Source organism: Chionomys nivalis, chromosome 21 (genome assembly GCF_950005125.1).
Source record: "Chionomys nivalis chromosome 21, mChiNiv1.1, whole genome shotgun sequence".
Taxonomy (NCBI): Eukaryota; Metazoa; Chordata; class Mammalia; order Rodentia; family Cricetidae; genus Chionomys; species Chionomys nivalis.
In genome coordinates, this window is record NC_080106.1 from 45118159 (window position 1) to 45141615 (window position 23457).

At 46.1% G+C, this 23457-nt stretch overlaps 1 protein-coding gene across 4 annotated transcripts in view; it reads right to left on the reverse strand.

Moving 5' to 3' along the window:
* The window catches only part of Gab1 (GRB2 associated binding protein 1), a 112779-nt gene that overhangs the window by 32494 nt on the left and 56828 nt on the right, over positions 1 to 23457 (reverse strand). For 2 of the 4 annotated variants that reach the window (XM_057753954.1, XM_057753953.1), the window contains exon 2: positions 690 to 984. In XM_057753954.1, coding sequence (XP_057609937.1) covers positions 690 to 984 — 295 coding nt within the window. Of the gene's footprint in view, positions 1 to 689; positions 985 to 1857; positions 2231 to 23457 lie in introns of those variants that run through there. The other 2 variants (XM_057753951.1, XM_057753952.1) reach the window with 2 other exon arrangements.

Sequence of the window (23457 nt, forward strand, 5' to 3'; positions counted from 1 at the left end):
GTATTATAACAAAAAAAATTAACTGGAAATGTTCTCAGGCCAGCAAAGTCACTAAAATGGGTAAAAACACTTGCTGTCAACTTGAATTAAAGCGCCAGGATTCCTACATGGGGAAGAGAAAACAAACTTCTATGAGCTGTTCTTTGACCCTGCAGCACTCCTGGGCCCAAGCTCACAGGGCAGCATGCGCATGCCCCTTCCCCAAATCAGCAAAATGCCAACGCTAAAAATAGTTCCTATCACTGTCTTCATGAGGACAGTTATTTAGACACTGGTCCACGCCAATTAAGTCTCTGGAAACCTGTAGAACTTTTCCTCAAACTGCCTGAAGAGTTCAGTGCTCACTCTAAGTGTCAAACTCCTATTGTAAAAACAAAATAATGAGGCATACAACTGAAAGAAAAAGAATTTTGTAACTTTCTTAAACTATAGTAAAAAAAAAAAGTAAGGACTGCTCAAACTAATAGTAAAAGCCTTAAGCTCTGGGTGTGGAGAGATGGATCCAGGTTCAATTCTCAGCACATGCCCAATCAAAACCATCTGTAACTCCAGTCCCAGGAGGTCTGACGCCCTCTGCAGGCCTTCACAGGCATTGCATGCATGTGGCGCACAGACATACATGCAGGTAAAACATCCATACACATATAATACATTTTTTTTAAAAAAAAATCAAACAGAATGGAACCTACCTTCTTCTGTGGGATTGAAGCCACAGATGTCACAGATACAACGAACCCACTTGTTCATGTCCTCCTCACTGTCTGCCACCAAGTAGAAAATCCGGTCAATGGTGTTGATATCAAAGATGTAGCTGTTTTCAAACTCCTTCTTGTTGAACGTCAGCCCAGCATCAACTTGCTGACACAAGTTTAAATCAATAATCCGGATAGGTTTCTTGGCGTGGTCGTTTTTGTAATACTCCAGGACATCGGGGTCTCCAGTCAGACGGCCACTGCGTAACACAAACCACCTTCTCTTCCATGCCTAGAAACAAGCAAACACCCGCTTGCATCAGGAAGGAATATTCTGTGGCAAGGCACATACTTCATAAAGGCATTGTCTGAAAAAGTTGTAACATCTTGTGTCAATTCCATAACACAACAAATGAAGGCAAGTGTAAAATCGTTTCGATGAATAGTGTTGGGAAAACGGCATCAGCCAGAGAATCAGGTCAGACGTTCTGCTAAGTGAAAGAAGCCACAGGGCAAACACTGTGATCCTGTGAGATGAAGCATGTGCAGTAGTTAAATCCAGACAGGCAGTGTGTGTAGAATAGTGGTTGTGCAGCTGTTCCAGAAAGGGGAAGAGGAGAAGGTTCGAGAGAAGTGGTCAAAGTGTATAACAATGTGAATGTATTTAACAACACCAAACTGGTTACTCAAAGTTAGTTAAAATGGTAAGTTGCCAGTTATTTTACCCCTTTGAAAAATAGTGGGTTTCCATATCATAATATGTCAAAGAAGGGCTGGAGAAATGGTTTAGTAGGGCAGAGTGTGCTGGGCGAGCATGAGTTCCAAGTTCAGGTCTCCAACACCCATGTAAAAAGCTGGACGTGACCAGGTGTGCACCTCTATCCCCGGCTATACCAGGTAGAGGCTAGAAGGCTCGCTGGGGTTTTCTGGCCACCAGCCTAGCGCTGGAGTCAGTGAGAGACCATGCATGAAAGGAATATATACAAGCACACTGTCTCCACCTCTACGCATGAGAGAATATACTTATGGTGCTTCTTCCTAAGATTTTAAACTAGAGAATCTGCTTTCTCAGAGTGAGACAACAGAGGAGGGAGAATGGGCTTGGGTGTTTCCCTGGTTACTTCCCTGGAGTACCATTCTAAATGCATCCTATCTGATGTTCTACCTGAGCGCTGTATTGCTGAACTGTCGTATTTCTCTTCCTGACACACATACATGTGTCGCGGCCGCCTTGTCCAGCAAGAAGGACGCAACACCGGAGCTCTTCCTGCTGCAGTTTATTCAGGACTTTATTCACAACTTCTTTCTCTTTCCTTTTCTCTCTCTTCCTCTCCCTCTCTCTTCCTCTCCCAGCCCTTAGGTAGGCCTGGGCCGCCAACCCCAGATTGCCAGGTGGGCACTGCCCATAGGTCCACGCATATGCAAGCAGCTGACAATCATTGCGTGATAATAGCATAAGTCAGGCCTAGTTGATATTAGGAGTTGATTATCAGAGAGCACTCACTTTCAGGATCGCGGAGGGCAGGAGCCAGCACCATCAGGTGCGACTCCACGCAGCTCTCTACACATAGCCATCAGGTGTGACTCCACACGGCTCTCTACAGTTCCCCCTTTTTGTTTTGTAAAGCAACAGGCAAGAGCAGAGGTCTGATCTCTGTTAAAAATGGAACATGTACTAGTGTCTGTCCAGGTGTCATCCACCCAGAGAACACTAGACCTGTCCGGTGTCTTTTTACAGAGGTGGGAGTTAGACACCAACCCACATGCAATCAGACTTGCTCTTCTTGAGGTTGATGTATGCTTACCTCAAGTGCAGTGCACAAGCCTCGCATCCTGTGCTCAAATATAGATAACCAAGCTTGAGGGGACTGTCCTGCTTCAATGGCCGTGAAGGCCTGAATGATCATAACTGCATTGCGATGCTGTGAAACCCTTATGTGACAGACGCACCACAGGCATACCAGGGAGGCAAGCACCATTAAGCCTGTTAGGGCTCCTAGCCCCGCCCACTCCTTCAGATGATCCATGGCTGTGATGATCCAGGAGGTTAGTCCTTCTGCCAGGCTGGTATCCGTGCGTGTGGAATTTGCAGTCGCAATTGCCACTTGCAGCTTTTCCAGTTGTTGTTCGAATTCACCAGACCAATTACCTAAAAGATATCTAGACAATTCTTTAGACAAATTAGCTGCATGGGTAAAATTTTTATACCACAATCCACCCTCACCTTCTGAGGGCGACCACTCAGTGTTCCCTAGTTCCTGATATCTCGGCTGGGACCTCCAAATGCTGTTCAGGGCCAGATTATATAGAGATAGCCATGCCCCAGCCAAACCCACCAGAAACCACTCTCCTGCCATCAGGAACTCCTGAAGGGCTCCTGCTCAGAGCAGCTGTTTGCTCTTTGGTGCTCCCGCTCCAGTTTGTCTTAGCTCCAGCACTTGTAGTTATATTTGCTGATGCTCCTGGCACTGCTGTAGCATCTGCCAGGCTAGGCACTGACTGGGCTAAGGCAATGTGCCTTCCACCACAGCGACCTAGCAAAGCTCTGCTCCAGCTGCCTTCTAGCCCCAGCTGCAGTTGTTCTGGGTCCAAACTGGTGCATGGAGTGGAGCAGAACCCAGGAAAGCAGGCTTGCTACTCTGCAAACACTGAAGGGTGGAGCAGAACCCAGGAAAGCAGGCTTGCTGCTCCAGAACCACTGAAAGGTGGAGCAGAACCCAGGAAAGCAGGCTTGCTGCTCCAGAACCACTGAAGGGTGGAGCAGAACTCAGGAAAGCAGGCTTGCTGCTCCAGAACCACTGAAGGGTGGAGCAGAACTCAGGAAAGCAGGCTTGCTGCTCTGCAACCATTGAAGGGTCCCCTCTTACACCATGTTTTAGGGGTTTCGGTAATTCAAACCACATGAATATTGAATAAATCCGTAGGCTCTCATCGTCTGTGGAGACAAAAACAGAGCCTCCTTTCTAAAGCATTAAATTCTTCCCAATACATACGTGGGACAACCTTGTTGGTTTATCCCGCTTTCTCGTGAAGGAAGTCAGGATTAACATATAAATTTTTAGAACGAAGCAGCTCATTGAGAGCAAGAAAAAAATTTGGTGCGAAGATAAAGCGCCCATTTGAACAAATGTTAGATTCGTAACATTTCACTTTTAACCCGTCCACTCTTGTCGTGGATCCCCAGCCTTTACCTGAGGATTGTCTGGTGCACCCCCTGACTGCAGCAAGTTCTGGGCTCCATGGAGAGAGGTTTGGAGGTTCTCTGTACGAGCCCACTACCTGTCGCGGTCCACCTCGTCCAGCAAGAAGGACGCAACACAGGAGCTCTTCCTGCTGCAGTTTATTCAGGACTTTATTCACAACTTCTTTCTCTTTCCTTTTCTCTCTCTTCCTCTCCCTCTCTCTCTTTTCCTCTCCCTCAGGGCAAACCTCTCCCAGCCCTTAAGTAGGCCTGGGCCGCCAACCCCAGATTGCCAGGTGGGCACTGCCCATAGGTCCACGCATATGCAAGCAGCTGACAATCATTGCATGATAATAGCATAAGTCAGGCCTAGTTGATATTAGGAGTTGATTATGACTGAGAGCACTCGCATTCAGGATCGCGGAGGGCAGGAGCCAGCACCATCAGGTGTGACTCCACACAGCTCTCTACACATAGCCATCAGGAGCGACTCAACACAGCTCTCTACACATAGCCATCAGGTGTGACTCCACACAGCTCTCTACATACATGTACCAACGCACACACGCTATGCTCAATATTTCCTTTCTCTTTATCTTTAATACCATTCCTGAAGAAGGCTGGCGGAGTTGAAGCGATGACTCTGTAAGCAATAGCACTGGCTGCTCTTACAGAAGACCCAGGTTCAGTACCAGCACCCACGTGGCAGCTCAAACCATCTACAACTCCACTTCCAGGTGATCCACCAACTCCTCCTCTGGCCTCCAAGGGCACCAGCACACATATGTTGAATATATACACATGCAGACAAAACACTCACACATAAAATTAAATATATAAATCAAAAAATCTTTTGGAAGAGGCTGTGATTCTTACCGCCACCTTCTCTAAAGACTGTATGGATTAGGTAAAGCAGGACTAGATGGCAGACCGTCTTCTTTGTTAGCTTGGATCCCCTCAGATCTGGCTCTGGATCCCAAACCACTGCTCTGAGTTTTGTTCTCTGACAGCTAAGCAGGAAAAGGCAGTACCTCTCACTTCCTTCCTAGGACACATGCACACTCCAGAACAAACCCTGGAGACAGGATGCCCAAGGATGGCACTCTGCAAACAGGGAGGCCTGAACCATGCATTTCTGCAGCTTAGGGCTATCACAGGTGGCCACTGTTCCACTCACAGCGTGTCAATGTTTTAGTTTCGGAAAACTTTACCCACACACACTGCACAGATTTTCAGTAATGACCGGGATAAAGTCAGCCCCATGCCCAGTGTTTTCAGTAGGAGTTTGGTTTCCTGTGGTCTCATCACATCAAGAGTGAGCTTCGTGGCTGTGTTGCTGATGTAAGTGGACTCCCAACTCAAGTACTCCCGCGTCTTCACTAACACCTACAGATGTGTTCCCCAACTCGTGTACTCCCGCGTCTTCACTAACACCTACAGATGTGTTCCCCAACTCGAGTACTCCCGCGTCTTCACTAACACCTACAGATGTGTGTTTCTCTTGTTTAAACCACCAAAAGCAGGATGAGCACTCCGTACCTTCTGTGTATCACAAATTTGGCAAATTTAACTAACAGGCACTACAGTACCAACCTAAAAACAGCTTCATTTTATTCTGAAAATACATGAAAAGAAAGGATAATAACTAATATGATATCCATTTCTCTAGTAGCTATCTTGGGTTTAGCCTCCACATCAACCATTTTATAATAAATTAAGAAGGAGGAGCTAGGAAAGCACATAAGGGTCTGAGGGGAAAAGAGAGGGTCAAGCAACCTACATGGCAGGCTTCATACTGTCCTCACAAATGACTCCATCTGGGTGATAACTCTAGGATTAATATGTTAGAAATATTTTAAATCATATCAATTATGTAAATTTTTAAACTGCTTTAAATTATATCAATTAGGTAAATTAAGAAAAAAATATCTATGAGTATATCAGTCAGTGAGTTCCTCTAGGCCCCAGAGAGAGTAATTGCCAACAGTGAAGGAAACATTTCACATCCATGCAAACACTTCAGGACATAACAATGCTGGCAAAGCACCCAAACCAACAGTGATAAATGCACAGGCACCCATCTATAGAAAACTATGTGTAATCCTCCAGGGGGCAATCATGCAATTCTTTTCCCTTTTTTTTTCTTTTTTCTTTTTTTGTTTGTTTGTTTGGGTTTTATTTTTTTGAGATGTTTTCTCTGTATAGCCCTGGCTGTCCTCAAACTCACTCAATAGACAAATAGATTCATCTGCCTTTGCCTCCCAAGTGCTGGGATCAAAGGTACCAGCATGCAATTCTTTTTTTTTTCCAGATTATTATTTATTTATTATGTATACAGTGCTCTGCTTACAGGTATGCTGGCACGACTGAAGAGGGCACCAGATCTCATTACAGGTGGTTGTGAGCCACCATGTGATTGCTGGGAACTGAACTCGGGACTATCTCTCCAGCCTCCAACATTCAATTAAGTATCAGTATTTGATTTTTCTTTGGTGGAAATAGGATTTCATGTTTCCTAGGCTAGCCTTGAATTCTTGATCTTTCTGAGTTCTGGAATTACAAGCATGTAAACACTTGGTTTATGTGGCGCCGAGGACCAAGCCCAGGGCTTCCTGAATGCCAGGCCAGTACTCTTATCAGCCAAGCTAAATCCCCATCCCCTAACATCAATATTCTAGATGAACTTCCCAAGGGAGTAAAGAATGTGTCCAGAAGAAGGCAGCATGGAGTTCTGTGGATGTTCCAAGTAACAGGAAATCCCAAGGCGACAGAAACACATGGACGTAGCACTGGATTACAAAAATCCACTTATTTAATTCAAATAAACAACAGCCCTCCTAGTCAGGGCGAGACAGTGCAGGCAAGACTCTGCGAGGCTCCGCCCCCACCCAGTAGGCCTGACCCAGCAACAGAGAAATAGAAAGAATGAAAACAGTTATTATTATGCAAGGCCATCCCAGGAACCTCTCTCTGCCGTGACTTTTCCAGACTGAAGAGGTTCTGTCTTTAAATACAGAAACGACTTTTAAAATTTTAATGGCTTGCAAGGAAATCTTTCTGAAATGCCTTACTACATAATTGATTGAACATAATTCACCCATTCCCCAGTGGCTGAGGCAAGGTAGTACAGGCATCCGCTTCTAAACTGCATCTGGGAGAGGCTGCTGGGCTGTGGAGGGTCATTAGCCCCACATGACCAAGCACCCTGCTGGGTCTGCGCGGTTCACCTGATCTTTTTAAGGTGTGCGTACACACATGTGTGTGCGCGTGCATGCAGAGGGCAGAGATCAACCTTGGTGTCACCCTCAAACACTGCACACCTTGTTTCTTGTGCTTTACTGTTTAGATTCGAGTCACACTGGTCTAGAGCTTGCCAAGGAGTCTAGGCTGTCCAGCCTGTGAACCCCTGTGATCTGCCTCTCTTTTCGTTTCCAGGGTTGGGCTTATAGCCACATCTCACCATTCCCAGGTTTTCTGCATGGGTTCTGGGATCTAACGCCGGTCCAGATGCTCATATGACAAGTCCTTGCTCATGTAAGCAGCTCCTAGTCCTGCCTACAACCCTGCAAGCATCGTCTCTAGCCTTCCTGCCTTACTGGTATCATCCACCACTTCCGTCATCTGTCTTTGAGAGGATAAACTCTTTGCAGATTCTCTTTTCAAACATCTATTCTATTCTTCCACCCCTCAACCTATGCCTTTCCTTCCGTGGCCACCTTCAGAGTACCCAGAGGAAATAAAGTTGTACAGTTTGGGGAATATTAAATGCACTCTATGGCCTCATTAAAACGAGATCGGTGCTTTCCAAACCTCTTGTGGTGTGAAAAAAACACGTGTAAGATAACTGGCCCCAAACACGCCAGTGTGATGGGCAAACTACAACCCAGAGGAGAACGGGCTGCGAGTCTTCCTGTGTGCCTTGGAGACACTTGAAGGATCACATTCTGTATCCTGCTTAATCAGCTTCCCCCATTTAGCCCTTGCTGTCACCAACATCCAGAAGGCCTTTAGAATCTGCACTGGCCACAGTGGACCAGTGGCCACAGGAGCTGAGCAGACACCAGACAAACATGAACCCCAAAGACAGGAACTGCAGGACTGAAACACGGAACCGAGCCAGGCAGCACCTGCCACTTCTTTATTTATTTTTAACATGGTCCAAATGTGAACGATTGTCTCAGTCACAAAATGAGTCACTCTCATTGACTCTGGCACCGACGAAATGGGGGAAACAAAAGCAATTACACAAACGCACACTTTAACAAGGCAGATACAAAGGCTCTCTGGACTGTGGGACAAAGCACAATTTAGTCACAGAATAAAGCTCGATGCTTGACAAGAGCTCTGACATCAGCTCCCTTGCTGATCACAGCACAAAGGCCTCTCTGTCTTGTCCGAGCACAAAACAGCCCGAATAAGTCACTCTTTGTTATCAGAAAATATCTGGGATTCTTAAAGTTTGTCCTATTTTTATGCCGCTGTCTCGGTAGCCCCAGAGACAGCTGTATGCTGCCTTCCAGGCCTGCTTGAGTAACACACAGACAGTTTTCACGAAACCTTCAAAATCAAATGCTCGGATTAATCTGAAATACAAATCTCGTGAAAAAAACACTTAACTATTAGACGTCCATGGTGTACGGGCAATGGAGCAGTACGCATAAGGTTAGTTGAGAATAATTACATAACAGCTTATGGAATTATTATCATTTCTTACATCAATTACTCCAATTTCAAGATGAACAAACAACACAGCCCCAACTCCAGCGACTGCATATGGATGAAGCTCTGAGTGGCCATACTGGGACCAACTCTCGTGCTTACTGGGTGACTTTGTGCTACAGGAGAGAGCCCCAATTCTCCAACAGGGAATAATAACCCAGCCTCCAGCCACACCCCAAAGGCTCAAAGTCTCCGTTTCTGCCTTGGGCCCCAACACATGCTGTTCTTTAGCACAGGATACATCCCTGGACTCAGCTCACCACCACCCCCTTACATTCCTGGACTGGCTTGGAACCCCCCATTCTCACCTCCTTTGAATCACATACTGTTGGGTAGTCTTGAATTTGAACCACTTGGGGGTTGGGGAAGCCTTGTCTTCTCACCTTGTCCCAAAGGGAGCTTCTACCAGCCACTGCTGATGGTGCAGTCAAGCCCTCTAAAGCAAGGCAAAGGATACGGACGGACGTTCTCATATGACTTACACATCTCAAGGATACTTGCCCAGGCACAACTGGCCTGGCCTTGTGAAGGAAGAGGATGGGTACAGAAATACTCAATTTATTTTTCAACCTCTAAACATACAAGAGTGTGTCTATGAACTTCAGTTGAAAGGAACCATCTGTATAAACACTTTCTGCATTTAAGCAAACGAGGCAATGCTAAGCTGCATTCAGGCACACCTCACCTGAAACACTTTAGTGAGATCTGAGAATCGGCTTCTCAAGAAGCCACTAAACAGTATGAACGCATCAGAAACAAAGGAGAGATGGAGTCCTGTCGTCTAGCAAAAGGGACGAGAATTCCCACCTGGACTAGCCCACACCATTCCTGTGCTATTACCAAGTGTACAGAACATGCCGAATTAGCCCAGGTGGAGCCTAGGTTCAGTTGTAAAGAAAACCACCCTTTCTGCCACACACTTGTGTCTCCAGTGGATAGAATAACTGGAGAACTCTGCTTAGAGCGGTGAGTGAAGCCTTCGGAACAGCTACACCGTCACAACGTACCTGTGACGTGCACAGGTTTACGGCATATGTGGTAGCTGGCTTCCAGATGCCCAGCACTTTCCCTAAATGCTTTTCAGCTATTTTTCCAACTAAACGTAGACCCATTCTTTTATTGGTAATTTTTTTGTATCATCAACAATTCACAAATTATTAAGAACTTGAAAGCCTTGATAAGATGATCTAGTATTTTCTGCCCACCAGATATCACCACAGAGAGCCAGTGAAATAATGGGAAGACCTCAGGGAAAGAAACCAGAAGTCTAAATTACCAAAGTCCAAACGGCTGTTAAGGACGGCACATGAGCCAGTGTCTTCCAAACCAGGCTCTGCCCTCCACCCCACCACCCGGCATTTTCTTTCTGTTTGTCTGTACTCCCAAAGACCTCACCTGACAATCAACTTCCTTCAAAACCCACATCAAGACATTTCTTAAAAAGCCCCGACTGCCTCACCTGCCACCCCCCCACCCCCACCCCCGCGCGCTTCTCTGTGCTCTGGGAGACCACACCAGAGAGCCCACAGACAACCCTGCTTGCTCACGGGAGCTACGGGGAGGTCTTCAAGAACTGCAGTGGCTGCCGAAGCCCACCAAATTTTTGTGAATGAGACACAAATGGCCAAGGACATCTCATCAGCCTGCGTTCACCTGAGAAGGCATGGGGAGAAAGTGCAACGGAACTGGGTTTGTTTTGAAGTCCACTAAAAGGTACCATACAACTGATACTCTGCGGGGGCAAACTATGAGCGTGTAGCAGGTTCTTTGGTAGAAAGAATGAAAACTGTACATAGTGTGGGAATCTGGGGATTGTCACAAAGACGCAAGAGTTTGCACTGTTGGGGTTCAGGATTTTGAGACGGTCTCATGTAGCTCAGGCTGCCTCTCCCTAACTATGCTCCTGTCTCTACATCCCAAGTGATGGGATTTCAGGTATTGGCAACCATGCCTGTGTTCTCATCCAGCCAGCCAGTCAGCCTTTTGGAACAGGGTTTTTCTGTGAAGCTCTGCCTATCCTGGAACTCTTTCTGTAGACCAGGTTGGCCTCGAATTCAGGGATCCACCTGCCTCTGCCTTCTGAGTACTGAGATTAAGAGTGTATTTTGTCTGTCTGAGAACACTGATATTCTGTTTTTGATTTTGTTTTTTTGTGAGACAGGGTTTCTCAGTGTAAGAGCCCTGGCTGTTGTGGGACTAGCTCTGTAGGCCGGGTTGACCTTGAACTCACAGAGAACCGGCTTACCTCGGCATTCTGAGTGCTGGGACTAAAGGCAGGCACCACCATGCCTGGCCAAGCACTGAATTTTTAATGATAGGAATTGCATGGTTCATGTCTATCTGTAATCCCAGCACCTGAGAAGCTGAGGCAGGAGGACTGCCATAAATTCAGTCAGACTGAAAGACACGGTGAATTATAGGCCAGTTTCGACAACGGAGACCTTGCCTCAAACAACAGAGCAATAAGACAAAAGCTGTAGAACTGTACATAAGGCATGGCCCTATTTGTCTGAAATCGCGTTTGCACACACACATTTGTACACACAGGTTTGCACACACAGAAAAACCATCTGAAAATATGTGCATCCCACTGGTGACAGTGGTGACTCTGTCACAGGAGTCAGAGGTTCAGACAAGCTGTACATCCAATTTTATAGACTTTAGTGTAATCTGATTTTTTTCAATGATCTTCCATTTATTACTTTTATAATTGAAATGTTATATATTTTATGCCTAAAAAGACTTTAAAAGGGAAAATGTGTATATATATATATATATATATATATATATATATATATATTTTAAATCTAGGAGCGGTGTACATAAAATGAAAAGTTTGCATTGCCCAGAAATACCATTTTCTTGTTCCTCTGCAACTAGAGAAGTTTCTCTCAAATATAGAATTCCAGGATACATCTGGAAGCAGCTTAGCCAGGAAATGGCTTAAACAAAGATGTGGTTTTTGAGGACTGGGTTCAGGGGTTAAAAACAAACAAGCAAAGCTGGGGAACACTTAAAATAGACAAGCGCAAATCCTCCTCCCCCCCCCATCTAACAGCCTTGCCACCCTCATTGCCTTTAAAAGCCACGCCAGCGAGCAGTCATGCACTCTGATATCTGTGTATCTAAAAACATACAGTCCGTGCCTAGGGATCTGCTTTCTCCACTGAAACTACCAAATTTCCAAAATACTGTTCCAAGTCTAAATGAAATCGAGAAAAACACATTATCCGTGCACAGGGACAAAAAGCAAAGCCCGGTGCTTTAAAAACCCTCACTTGTTTTCCAGGAAGCATTATCTTCTCTCCTAGAGCAAAATAAGGAAAAGGCAGGCTTTGTGGGGCTTTCCACCCACCGGCGCTATCATTACGACCGTCTGTTCCAAACACACACAGCCTAAAATTTCCTGTTTTCAAGCCGTGGTCCCCACTTTCTAGCCCAGTCCTATCTGTGCTAACTTTAGTTTAGTAACATAAACAAGAGAACACACTGGAAATACTGCAGAATGACGCCTCTCTCTCCGAGCTCTCGACTGTCCAGTGAACTGGATGAAAACAGGTTAGCCAAATGTGGAGAGGGTGAAGGCTTCCGAAGGCAGAAAAACCAGAGTCGGCAGTAGCTGGAGAGAGCTCAAGGAGGTTTTGTGTAAACAGTTTCTTTTCGACACACGTGCTAAATTGCTATCTCTCTAACGGCCAGGATATAAATTCTACATTAAAACAAGCACGCACAGTCACGACAGAAATGTCTTAGTGTTTAATATACAAAGTTGTTCTTAAGCTTTTTCCTGAGGCATGACTTGGTTTGAGGATTTGATGAAGGGAGTGTTCCCTGGGAGGCAGGGGGCAGAAGTAAGGACCAAGAGGAACAGACTTAGAACCACGAATACTTCTTACTACAGATAAGGTTGCTCTCCCGCAGACTCCAAGCTGGGAAATAGAGTTACCAACATGCCATGCCAGTCACCTCCTGGTGCTAATTCTCTGTAGAGCATTTTGTGGCAGTTTGGGAGGTTTTTTTTTGCCAGTGAATACTAACTACTGCTAGTATCTGGTTGTATTTCCCTTACTTATTCTGACCAAGAAAAGGCTGAGAAAAGATAACCATTCCACTTTCTATGTGGGCTGGATGAGGCCTGGGTGGCAGTGGAGCTCAGGGAAGAGAGTCAGGCTGCCTTGGCTTCACTGTATCTTGTCTTTCTTACAGCCCCAGACACCGAGATGGACACTCAGGTAGGGCCAGGACATCCACTCCACGTCTGGAGAGCAGCATTTGGCCTGCTGCTGTTCTAGGCAAGAGGCAGCTGCAGTTTCTGAGTAATCCAGCCACTGGGTGTGCAGCTAACGATGAACAAATACGCAGTGTGGTTCCTCTCCTGCGAAGGCAGAGGTGGACTGAACGCCCCTAGAGACCCCTAATCCAGCTGAACAGAGCCAAAGGGCACAAGCGTTATCACAGCCACAAACGTGCCCAAGGGGACACAGGTGGTAGGGGAACCAGACTGTTAAAGACTGCTGCAAAAACAGCTGTTTTTCTGACTTCATTTAAATTTGACTGCTGTGGCCTGAAGCTGTCATGTGGACAGCACAGACTGAAAGGACAATTCTGTAACTCATGGATGAGGCAGCATCATGCGTCAAAGCACAGCTCCAGATGATGAGACCCACGACGAACATTTGCTCGGGGCACCATTGTTAGCGGGGCGTCCACTCCACACGAGCGCGCTGTGCACCGCTGTTAGCGGGGCGTCCACTCCACACCATGAATGTCTGCCACTCCCATTACTGTTATTGCTATTTGGAAAACAACAATGCCTATTTTTAGGAACTGGAGCTGGTGTGGTGGCATGCACATTTAAAGCCAGTTCTGGGTGATAGACACAGACAGGTTTCTGTCAGCTCAAGGACAGCCTTCTCTACAGAGTCAAGGGTGGACCAGTCTGGGCTACATCCCAACGCCTGTCTCCACTGGTCTGGGGATGTCGCTCAGTAGGGTGGCTGCCTAGAACTCATGAATCCTCGTGGGTACCCAGTGCCACATAAAACCTGGCATGTTGGCTTATGTGTGGTCTCAGGATTTGGGAGGCAAAAACCTGGGAAGTCCAAGGCCACACTCTGGTGCTGTGGGATGCTGTCCTCCAGCCTAGGTACAGGCAATTCCTTCCGTGACTCTCAGCAGTCATGATTGTCTACAGCAGTGGTTCTCAACCTGTGCGTCACGCCTCCCCCCCCATTGGATCTGCATATCAGACATTTACATTACAATTCACAACAGTGGCACAATTACAGTCATGCAGAAGCAATGAAGTAACTTTATGGTTTGGGGTCACCATGACATGAGGAACTGTATTAAAGGGCCTCAGCATTAGGGAGGCTGAGTACCACTGACCTACACAAGGCTCCTCCTCAAGACTGGGCTTATAACACTGCACCATGGAGGAAGGCGAGGGCTCACAGGCTCAACCTCTCATCAAAGGTCTACTGACAATTAACACTTCTGGGAGGAAGAGAGACTTTCTCTTGAGGGGCTGGCCACTCGCTGCTTGCAAACTTAATGAAGAACACCAGTTCCGCCTGCCACACTTCAGTCCACGGCTGGTACCTTTTTGGGGTGAGCAAACTTTTCTGTCTCTCCAGGAAATGTTCACACAAGCTACATTGTGAATCCAAGGCCAGCCTGGGCTACATAAGACCCTGTCTCGAAACAAAACCAAAAATAAGCAAAACAAGCACCAAAACAATAATAGCAACTGTGCACGCCCATGTGTTGGAAACCCCGGGAGACAATCAGAGCCATTGACAAAGTGGAGTATCTGAGGTACAGACAACAGTCGGAACTGCCTCTGCCTGCTAAAGTCTATGAAAGCTAAAAATAACCACACCGACATGTTTACAGCATTTAAAAAACACAAGATCCACACAGCCATCTAAATATAGCCCTTGAGTTCAGACTGCAGGGGCTGGCTTTGGGTTTGCAGAGATGTCTCCCTGACAATCCCACAGGACATCACAGACATTTATATTTTGCTATTTTACTTTAACTATGCAATTGCTGACGTTTAACTAGAAAGAAGAAGCAGTAAACTGGGGACGAGGGAGGACAAGCAGGAGGAGGAAGGATGCCACTTTGTACCCCTCTAACTAGAATGCCCCAAATCACTGTGAACTCCTGCCCGAATACTTGATGGAGGAACCTGACCTCAGGGGACGTTATGCTTATATTTCTCCGCTCGGCACATCTACTCTCCTCCCACGGCTCCCTGTCCCTTACCTTGCCTCATTCCTCACACAGAAGATTCCGAGATGAACACAGATGAAAAAAAGCATGCACACATGAAAAGCTCCCACCCGCCATCTGGCATAACTGGTACAGGCGTGTGAAAGGCAGCGGTTTGAATTCATATCCTGCTCTTGTATTTGCTTGCTTCTGTTTTTCTAGACAGGGTCTCCCTATCTAGACCAGGCTGGCCTGTAACTCAGAGACCTACGTTCCTCTGCCTCACCAGAATGCTGGGATTAGAAGCTCCGCAGCGAGCTTCTGATTCTGTTCTTGAAAAGTAAGATGTTCTCAATCAAACCAGTGAAAATATTACCTTGGAGTCACATGAAGGCCAATGGGGCATCTCACCAGTGTGGTACTGTGAGATGAACAGCCAGACACTTTAAAGTTTATCCCCACAAAAACAAACAAACAAACAAACAAACAAACAAACAAACAAGAAACGCTTGTCGTCACAGCTCAGCCCTGTACTCAGAAGTAAGAAACTGAAAAGATCTGCATCTTTTAGGGGACCGTGGTGGAAGTTTCACGTCAGAAGGTCATCTAGTGTTTCAGGAAAGTGTTCTCCATTAACACTGTGCAGGTGGTATTGTTTTCTTTAACACGTTTACTTTGAAGAAATTAATAGTAAAATGGAAAGGTTAGGGAGAGGCTATAACTAACATGGCAACCGTCAATGCGTGTATTTCCCAGACTTGGATCCAATTGTCATCATGTGCACACACATGCTTTCACTTCACCTGCCTTGCACACGCTAGGCAGGCCCTCGACACTGAGCTTCGTCCCCAGCACTCAGACTTTCGAGACAGGGTTCCACTAATAGTGCAGGCAAACGGCTTTGAACCCCCAGCCCTCCTGTCTCAGCTCCCTGAGCATGAGACTGCGGGTGCATCAGCAGGCCGCTTTTCTAAGCATTTCACAGAGATTCATCTCATGAGTCACTTCCCAGCACTGCTTTGTCACGATCCTTTACCTCACAGCACAGCCCTCTGGGGCCACACATCTGCCACCTGTGCACACTCAGGTCACACATCTGCCACCTGTGCACACTCAGGTCACACAACTACCACCTGTGCACACTCAGGTCACACAACTACCACCTGTGCACACTCAGGTCACACATCTGCCACCTGTGCACACTCAGATGACACATCTGCCACCTGTGCACACTCAGGTCACACATCTGCCACCTGTGCACACTCAGGTCACACATCTGCCACCTGTGCACACTCGGGGCCATACATCTACCACCTGTGCATACTCAGGTCACACATCTACCACCTGTACACACTCAGGTCACACAACTACCACCTGTGCACACTCAGGTCACACATCTACCACCTGTACACACTCAGAGCCATACATCTACCATCTGTGCACACTCAGGCCACAATCTACCGTCTGTTGCACACTCAGGGCCATGCAGCTACCATCTGTGCACACTTAGGCCCCTGCGCTCTCGCACTGGTGGTCTTCCGCAAAACCCAGCACACACTAAGCCAATGAAATGCAGTGTGAAGGCTGAATTAATGTCTCTGTGCACAGGGAACACCAGGATAGTCACCAATGGACTGAAGAGATGGCTCAGAGGTTAAGAACACTGGTTGCTCTTCCAGAGGTCCTGAGTTCAATTCCCAGCACCTACATGGCAGCTCACAACCATCTGTAATGCAATCTGGTGCCCTCTTCTGGTGTACAGGCATACATGTAGGCAGAACACTGTATACGTAATAAATCTTTAAAAAAAAGAAAAAAGAAAAAGAAAAAAGAAGATAATTACCAATAAGTGATCATTAAGTGTTTGGTGATAGATGTACCAGAAAAGCAAGAGACACTACGTCAACAAACTGAGGAATTTCCAATGGAATTGTATAAATTTAAACTGTATAGAATTAAGTACAGGAAAGGCAAACTCTAAACCACTGTGTGAAGCTTAAGTAGGAAGACTTGCCCCAAGTATCTGGGGCATAGGCATGAAGACATGTCTGCCCCCTAGTGGAGGGCCTGGAGACAGGGCAAGCTTCAAATTGGCTTACACTGCAAAACCCCAAACAAAACAAATCTGAAAGACAAACAGCACTGGGGCAGGAAATGAAACAAAGGTCAGAGGTTGCTTCCCTCTTCTACAAGTAAGTCACTTCAAGAAAAGAAAGGTGATGATGGGTCCCTGGTAGGCACCTTTGATCCAGAGACAAAGCACATCTTCAACCTGAGCAAGCTGTTTCCTCAGGCGCCTTTGGATGGTGATCACTGTCTTGTAAGAAACAGCCTCCATTTCTAGATTGTGTCTAGTTCCCAGTGTGAATTTCTCCACAGGTAAGGCAACAATTCACTGGCTTTTTTGCATCTAGGCCGACACAGGCCAACCCCTGTTTCTGTTTATTTTGGATGTCCCAAACACGAATAATTAAAATAAAAACGCTTCCATAAAGAGGGCTCTGGAGGTCTCAGGGTTTCATAGGCACAGGCAAAATGAGTCAAGCCTTGACTAGGGTTGGCAGCCGGCAGGCGAGGCGGTGTAGCGCCCCCAGACGCACATGGATCTCTGTGGGGCTCTTTCTGTGGAGAAGGGGTGTGTGGTTTGCCTATGACTTCATCCTCAACCACAGCTGTCTTTTGAAACCAGCAGCGCCTTTTATATTAGAGTTCCCCACTAAGACACAGGTGGTTCCTGACAGACAGGATGACAGGGAGGGCGGCTGGCCTGCGGACACAACCCATCTGGGGACTCCTCCCTGGAGACTAGTGACACAGGTTTCCAAGACAGACAGCCACAGCTAGACAAGAGGCGTGGACTGGACAAAACATGATGCCTGAAAGTGAGGCCCAAGGACTGGGTAAAGTTTTTGGCCTTAAATGATGGGGGGTTCGATTTCTTTGTTCCTAAGCATCCAGAATGCATGGTTACTCTCTGTCTCCAGAGGGGATTCTAGATTCACCCACATCCCGTATTTAAGGGCACATAAAACTCCTTCTGGATCAGCTCGAATCAAGGACAACACAGCACTTCCTCAGTCCCTGTATCACCTTCCGCAGAATACACTGGGCACTTTGGCAGGTTCTAAAAGCAATCAGCCGCTAGTGATCTCTTAGCCACACCTGTGTGGATGCAGTGGTAGCTTGAAAGATCCCCACCAGCCTTTGTGACGGCAGCAATGGGAAAGGTAGCTGACATCAGCGTGGCTGGAGTACTCATAGCTTACACTTAGCAAGTAAATGCCCAGGATCTAGGAAGATGAAACTTGGATTTTCCTGCTTCCCTGCCCAATTCCGGTTCATTCACTGTCACAAATGCCACAATGGAGGTGAGGAGCCTGAATCCATTCTCCTCTCGTTTTCCCTCTGAATCCAAACCCTTCAGCAATGGGACACACTAGGAAACACAGACAGACAGACAGACACCCCATCATTGCTTGGGATCTCTACCAGAAGAGGAACCCTTAGGCAAGGCATCCCAAAAGATCTGTTCCAGCTACAAGGTTCTTATGTCAGGAGGAAGGCAGTGGGGGAGTGCCCAGCTCTCTATGCTCAGATACAGATCCCTGAGTGAATTTTTATTCCTTGTCTCTTTTCTGTCTTCCTACCCAATTATTTACGGTGGGGGAAAACAGCTCAAATAATTCACTTTCTTAAAATCCACTATATTTAGAGAATGATGTCACCGCTCAGTCTGAAACACATGGTATAAGTCTTAAAGCATGCTCATATGTCTAACTTCATGTTTTGGAGTCAGTTCAAATTATTCATTAAAATGAGTAACAAAGAACAAAACACAGAGGTAGCAGCTGTTGTATTTGGATATCTGATTTGCATCAAGTAGTGTATTTATAGTTGGCAAACAGGCTTCACAGGAGAGAGCCACTGCGACTCCCAAGTAATTATATTGCAAAAAATCAAGCAAATTGTTTACTCAAAAAAATGAATTGATTTTATTTATTTATTTACTTACATTTTTTGAGATGGGGTTTCACTGGAACTTTCTCCTGGAACTCACTCTGTTGACCAGGCTGGCCTCGAACTCACAGACATCTGCCTGCTTCTGCCTCCAGAGTGCTGGGATGCAGCACTACCACCGCCCGGCCATTGTTAGTGTTTTTATAGGTTCTGAATTAAACTTTGTTCCATCAGCCATAAGTTATAAACAAATTGAGGGCAGAGACTGAGTTTGCACTGGCTAACAAGCTCTGGGGACATTAAATAACAAACTTTATCTTAAGTTGCTCTATTAAATCTATACGTGCACAAAGTCAAAACATCAAGTAGTACAGGGGAGCTTCAGAGCCCACACTAGGTTTGCTGCCTCAGGCATCCTGGACCCCAGCTCGACACGAGACAGAAGTACACCCAGGCTTTGGTTTCTCTTCGTGGACATCCGCTGCCCCCTGGCTAGCCCTGGTTGCCCCCATCTCTTCACCTCATCTATTATCCTCTGCCCATTGTGTCTGGGGAGAGGTGGGCCGACGAATTCCCAGGGTGCTCCAGGTGCTGCTCTCCCATTGCTCCACTGCCCACTGGACTTAGGCACTTGTTTGTTGTTCTGGAGACAGGGTTTTTCTGTGTAGCCCTGGCTGTCCTTGAACTCAGAAGACAACCTGCTTCTGCCTCCTGAATGCGGGGGAGTTAAAGAATCAGTTTTGAAACCTGCACCTATTGTTTGCAATTTTCTTTCCTGTGTCCTTCAAGTCACCTAAGCCAAAGGAGTATTTGAAACATCTGGAAGGAATTAAGTTTATGATGAACATGCTTAAAAGAAATAAAGAAGGAAAAGAAACTGTGTTCACAAGGGAAACAGCACACTTAGACGTAACCTACACCTTAGACCTCTGTTCGAGCTTTTGAACTCATGAACGCTTCTTTCCAGCGTGGTTTTTCTCGTGGCTGGAGAGGTTTCCAGCCACACACTTACGCTGCTCCTTCTTTCCTCGGTCTCGCAATTTCTCTCCTGGTTTTCTGGCAGCATGAGCTTTATCCCCTCTCTGCTATTCTGTGTGTCCTCGAACGTCCCCTAAGTTCCATCCGCTGGACTTGGACTTTTAACTGTCAAAGCTGGTGCATAACCAGCTCAATATTTTTTCTTCAATTATAAAGTCTGCACCAATTTAAAACCAACACAGCAGTCACAGTACTGTGACCATTGACATATTTCCCTAAGTCCCAAGATGGCCTGGGATTCTGTTTGCTTCTCTGCTTGTCGAGGGTCCTTGTCATTCCCCTCCTGTCACTCAAAGGCAAATGCTCTCAAGGCAGGCTCTAATGGAGGTCCCTTTTTTCCCCACCTCACCAATTAATTGCCTTTCCAAAACTGTTGCGGCTTGAATGTGAATTGTCCCCCAGAGGTCATGTGTTTGAACTCTTGGTCTCCAGATGGTGGTGCTGTCTGAAGGAGTTCATAGAACCTTCCGGAGGCACTGGGGTCGGCATTGAGATGTAACATTCTGACATCACTTCCCATCTCCTCCCTCTCTCCCTCCCCCCCCTTTCCTGAGTGTAGATGCAAGGCAATCATACAGTTTCTTGTCCCTGCCATTAGGAGCCATGTCTTCTCTGCCATGGTGAGCTCTATCCCTTCAGAACTATAAACTGAAATAAACCCCTTTTCCTGAAAGCTGTTTCAGTGGTCAGGGTATTTTCTCATGGCAACAGAAATCTAATCTGTAGTTTCCCGCCCCCAATACCATGCAATTTCTTAGCCATTCTGCACAGGTAGCTTCTGCTGGAATCTACCCCTTGCCCTTTCTTCATGCAAGGATGGGGCTCACGAGCCTGATACATGAGCCAACAAATCCCTGCAGCATGTCTTCCTCCTTGGTGTGTTCATCTTACTCTATCCAGGGCTTAAGAAAGGGTCTGGAAGTCAGGCTTTAAAGGACGTGTGGCATAGCGGTTAACTGTGTTTTCTAATTCACTCTGTCTGAAAGAGAAGTTCAATGAATTTTAGCTCTTGGTGCACTATTATCTTAGAACACAGAAAACAACAAACTTTTAAAAGTGTTCTCAGATATTCTTAGAAGTTAAGACTTCTGACTGAAGCCTTCACCGCCTGGGCTGTTGTATCTAACCATGATGTCAGTTAGCATTTGCCCTGCAAAAACACAAATGTGTAAAAGCCTTAGTTGAATTTCCCTTTGGCATAATCTATCTTCTCAATGGAGGTCATTCAAAATTTACAACATTCTTCAAAATGGATCTAAAATAATGCCAATGGCAACCTACTTCCATCTGGAGAGGTATTTCAATGGGAATAATGGTTATACTTATTTAATCCGCTCATCCATGCACTCATTCCAAAAGTATTTATAGAGTACTGACAAGTGCCACTGTCACAGCTGGAAAGGTGGTGCTTTACCCAAGCAGAGTGTGTCTGCCTTGGCAAACTCAAACTCTACTACAGGAGGACAAAACCCAACAATAAAAAGAAATTGAATTTTTTTAGGTCTATCATTGCTACAAAAGAAAACTCAACATTTTCTAAACCATCCTAAGGACACTGGGAAATGCCCTAATGGTCCCACAGTGTATTTCAGCAGGCTGATCCACCACTACTCCTGACATAGTCCCCCTGGGAGATGACAATTGGTGAGCTCTTAGCTCAGATCCTGGGAGCTGCACAAGCTTAAAAGCTCTGCAATCTCGTCCTCTTGAACGTCTCCATCAGCTAATAAGATGAGGTAATCAATGCGTGACTTCACCCTGTGATCCTCATGCAAGGCCATTACTCCAGTCCCCTGACATCATCAAATACCCATCCTCGGCTACTCATCACTCCAGTCCAATATCCATCAACAGAGTACACAGAGAACACAGCCAGAGTGAGAAGGAAAGAGAGAGAGAAACATAGAGAACTGTCTTTCATTAATTTTTAAGAAGCATTTTCTACATTTTCTAAATAACCATTTGTCCTTTCCTGACTCAAAGGCCTGAGTATCAGAGAGGACAAAGGCGCTCAGATGTGGATCAACTGTTTGATGATAACCGTGGCTGAGAATAACTAGCCAGGTGTCCTAAAAACTAAACATGTAAATATGGATTCATGCAGGTTCCTAGGGAGACATACACAAGGTATGGTTACTTGATGCCCAAAATTTATCTCTGCAACAAAAGAGAATCAAGCAAAAGGAATCACACATTTCCTGAAAACAGCGTGATAAACTGGACCTTGAGAAGCCTGTGGCGTCCCCTCAGCTGTGTCCTTCCCCTCTTCCTTCCCATTTCCCCTTCCATCTCTTTCTACATTATCTCCTCTTCACATCTCTCACTCCACGCCATTTCTTCCTCGACTGCTTCGCCGGAGTTCATCAAAGGACTTTTGGTTTGCTGTTTTTGAGGCAGGGCTTTTGCCATGTAGGCAAAGCTGGCCTGGACTGCATCAATCTCTTGCCTTAACCTCCAGAGTGCTGGGATGACAGGCCACGTGTGTGTCAACATGCCCAGCAGAAATGAGCCTCAGCATCCCTTAACTTAGGAAGCATCGCTGTTTAGGTCTCCTTTTTTCAAGCGTTCTTCTCACATTTGAGTGTAGATTCAACTTTATTTTTCTTTCAGTAAAGCACTAATTATTAAAAATCAAAAAAAAAAAAAAAACAAACAAACGAACCCAAATAAGCCTTCCCCTCTCAATGCAGAAATTACAAAATGGATTAGAGCATTTCTGGATGGGCACCAGCTGAAACCTAGACCTAACTCAGACGCTCTTATAGAACTTTTTCCACCACAGGAACACTGATTAACGTTTATTGACCGTTCATTAATCCCAGACATTGTTCTAAGCATTTTATACATTCAGTTAATCCTCACCACAACACTATGATGGATGGTGTAATTATTTTCAATCATAAATGCAAAAACGAGGCAGAGAGATTACATAATTGGCCTGCGTCAAACCAGTGTCAGCTCAAGAGCCCACGCCTCTTCCACATGTATCTTGTCTTTGAGGGGCAGCATACGTTTGGTCAAGGTTAACTATGACGTCTCATTCGTTCGTTCGTTTGTTTGAGACAGGGTTTCTCTGTGTAACAGTGCTGGCTGTCCTGGAACTCACTCTGTAGAGCAGGCTGGTCTCTAATTCACAGAGATCCGCCTGCTTCTGCCTCCCAAGTGCTGGCATGGAAGGCATGCGCCATCACCACCCGGCTTCTTCTTCTTCTTTTTTTAGCAGCCCTTTCAAAACTAAGACCTTTCTGAAACAAACCAGCACTGCAGTCCCCTTTGCCTACCTCTGGTGGGTAATTCTATTATTTGTGTGTGTTTGTGTATATACACGAACATGAGTGGTACTGGTATATGTGTAAGTTCTTGTAAACGTCAGTGTGTGCACGTCAGTGCGTACAGAAGCCAGAACTTGGGTGCTTTCCTCCACTGATTTTTTTTATTTTTTGAGACAAGGTGTGTTGGTCACTAACCTGAGGCTCATACCGTTGGCTAGCTTAGCTGGCCAACTAGGTTCTAGGATCCTCTATCTCCACCTCTGCTAGGGTTCCCTGCTCCCTCACAAAAGCCTGGGCTTTTCACATTCATTCTGGGGATTCAAACTCAGGTCCTCACGATGGTGCGGTGGACACCTTACAGACCAAGCCATCACCCGTGTCG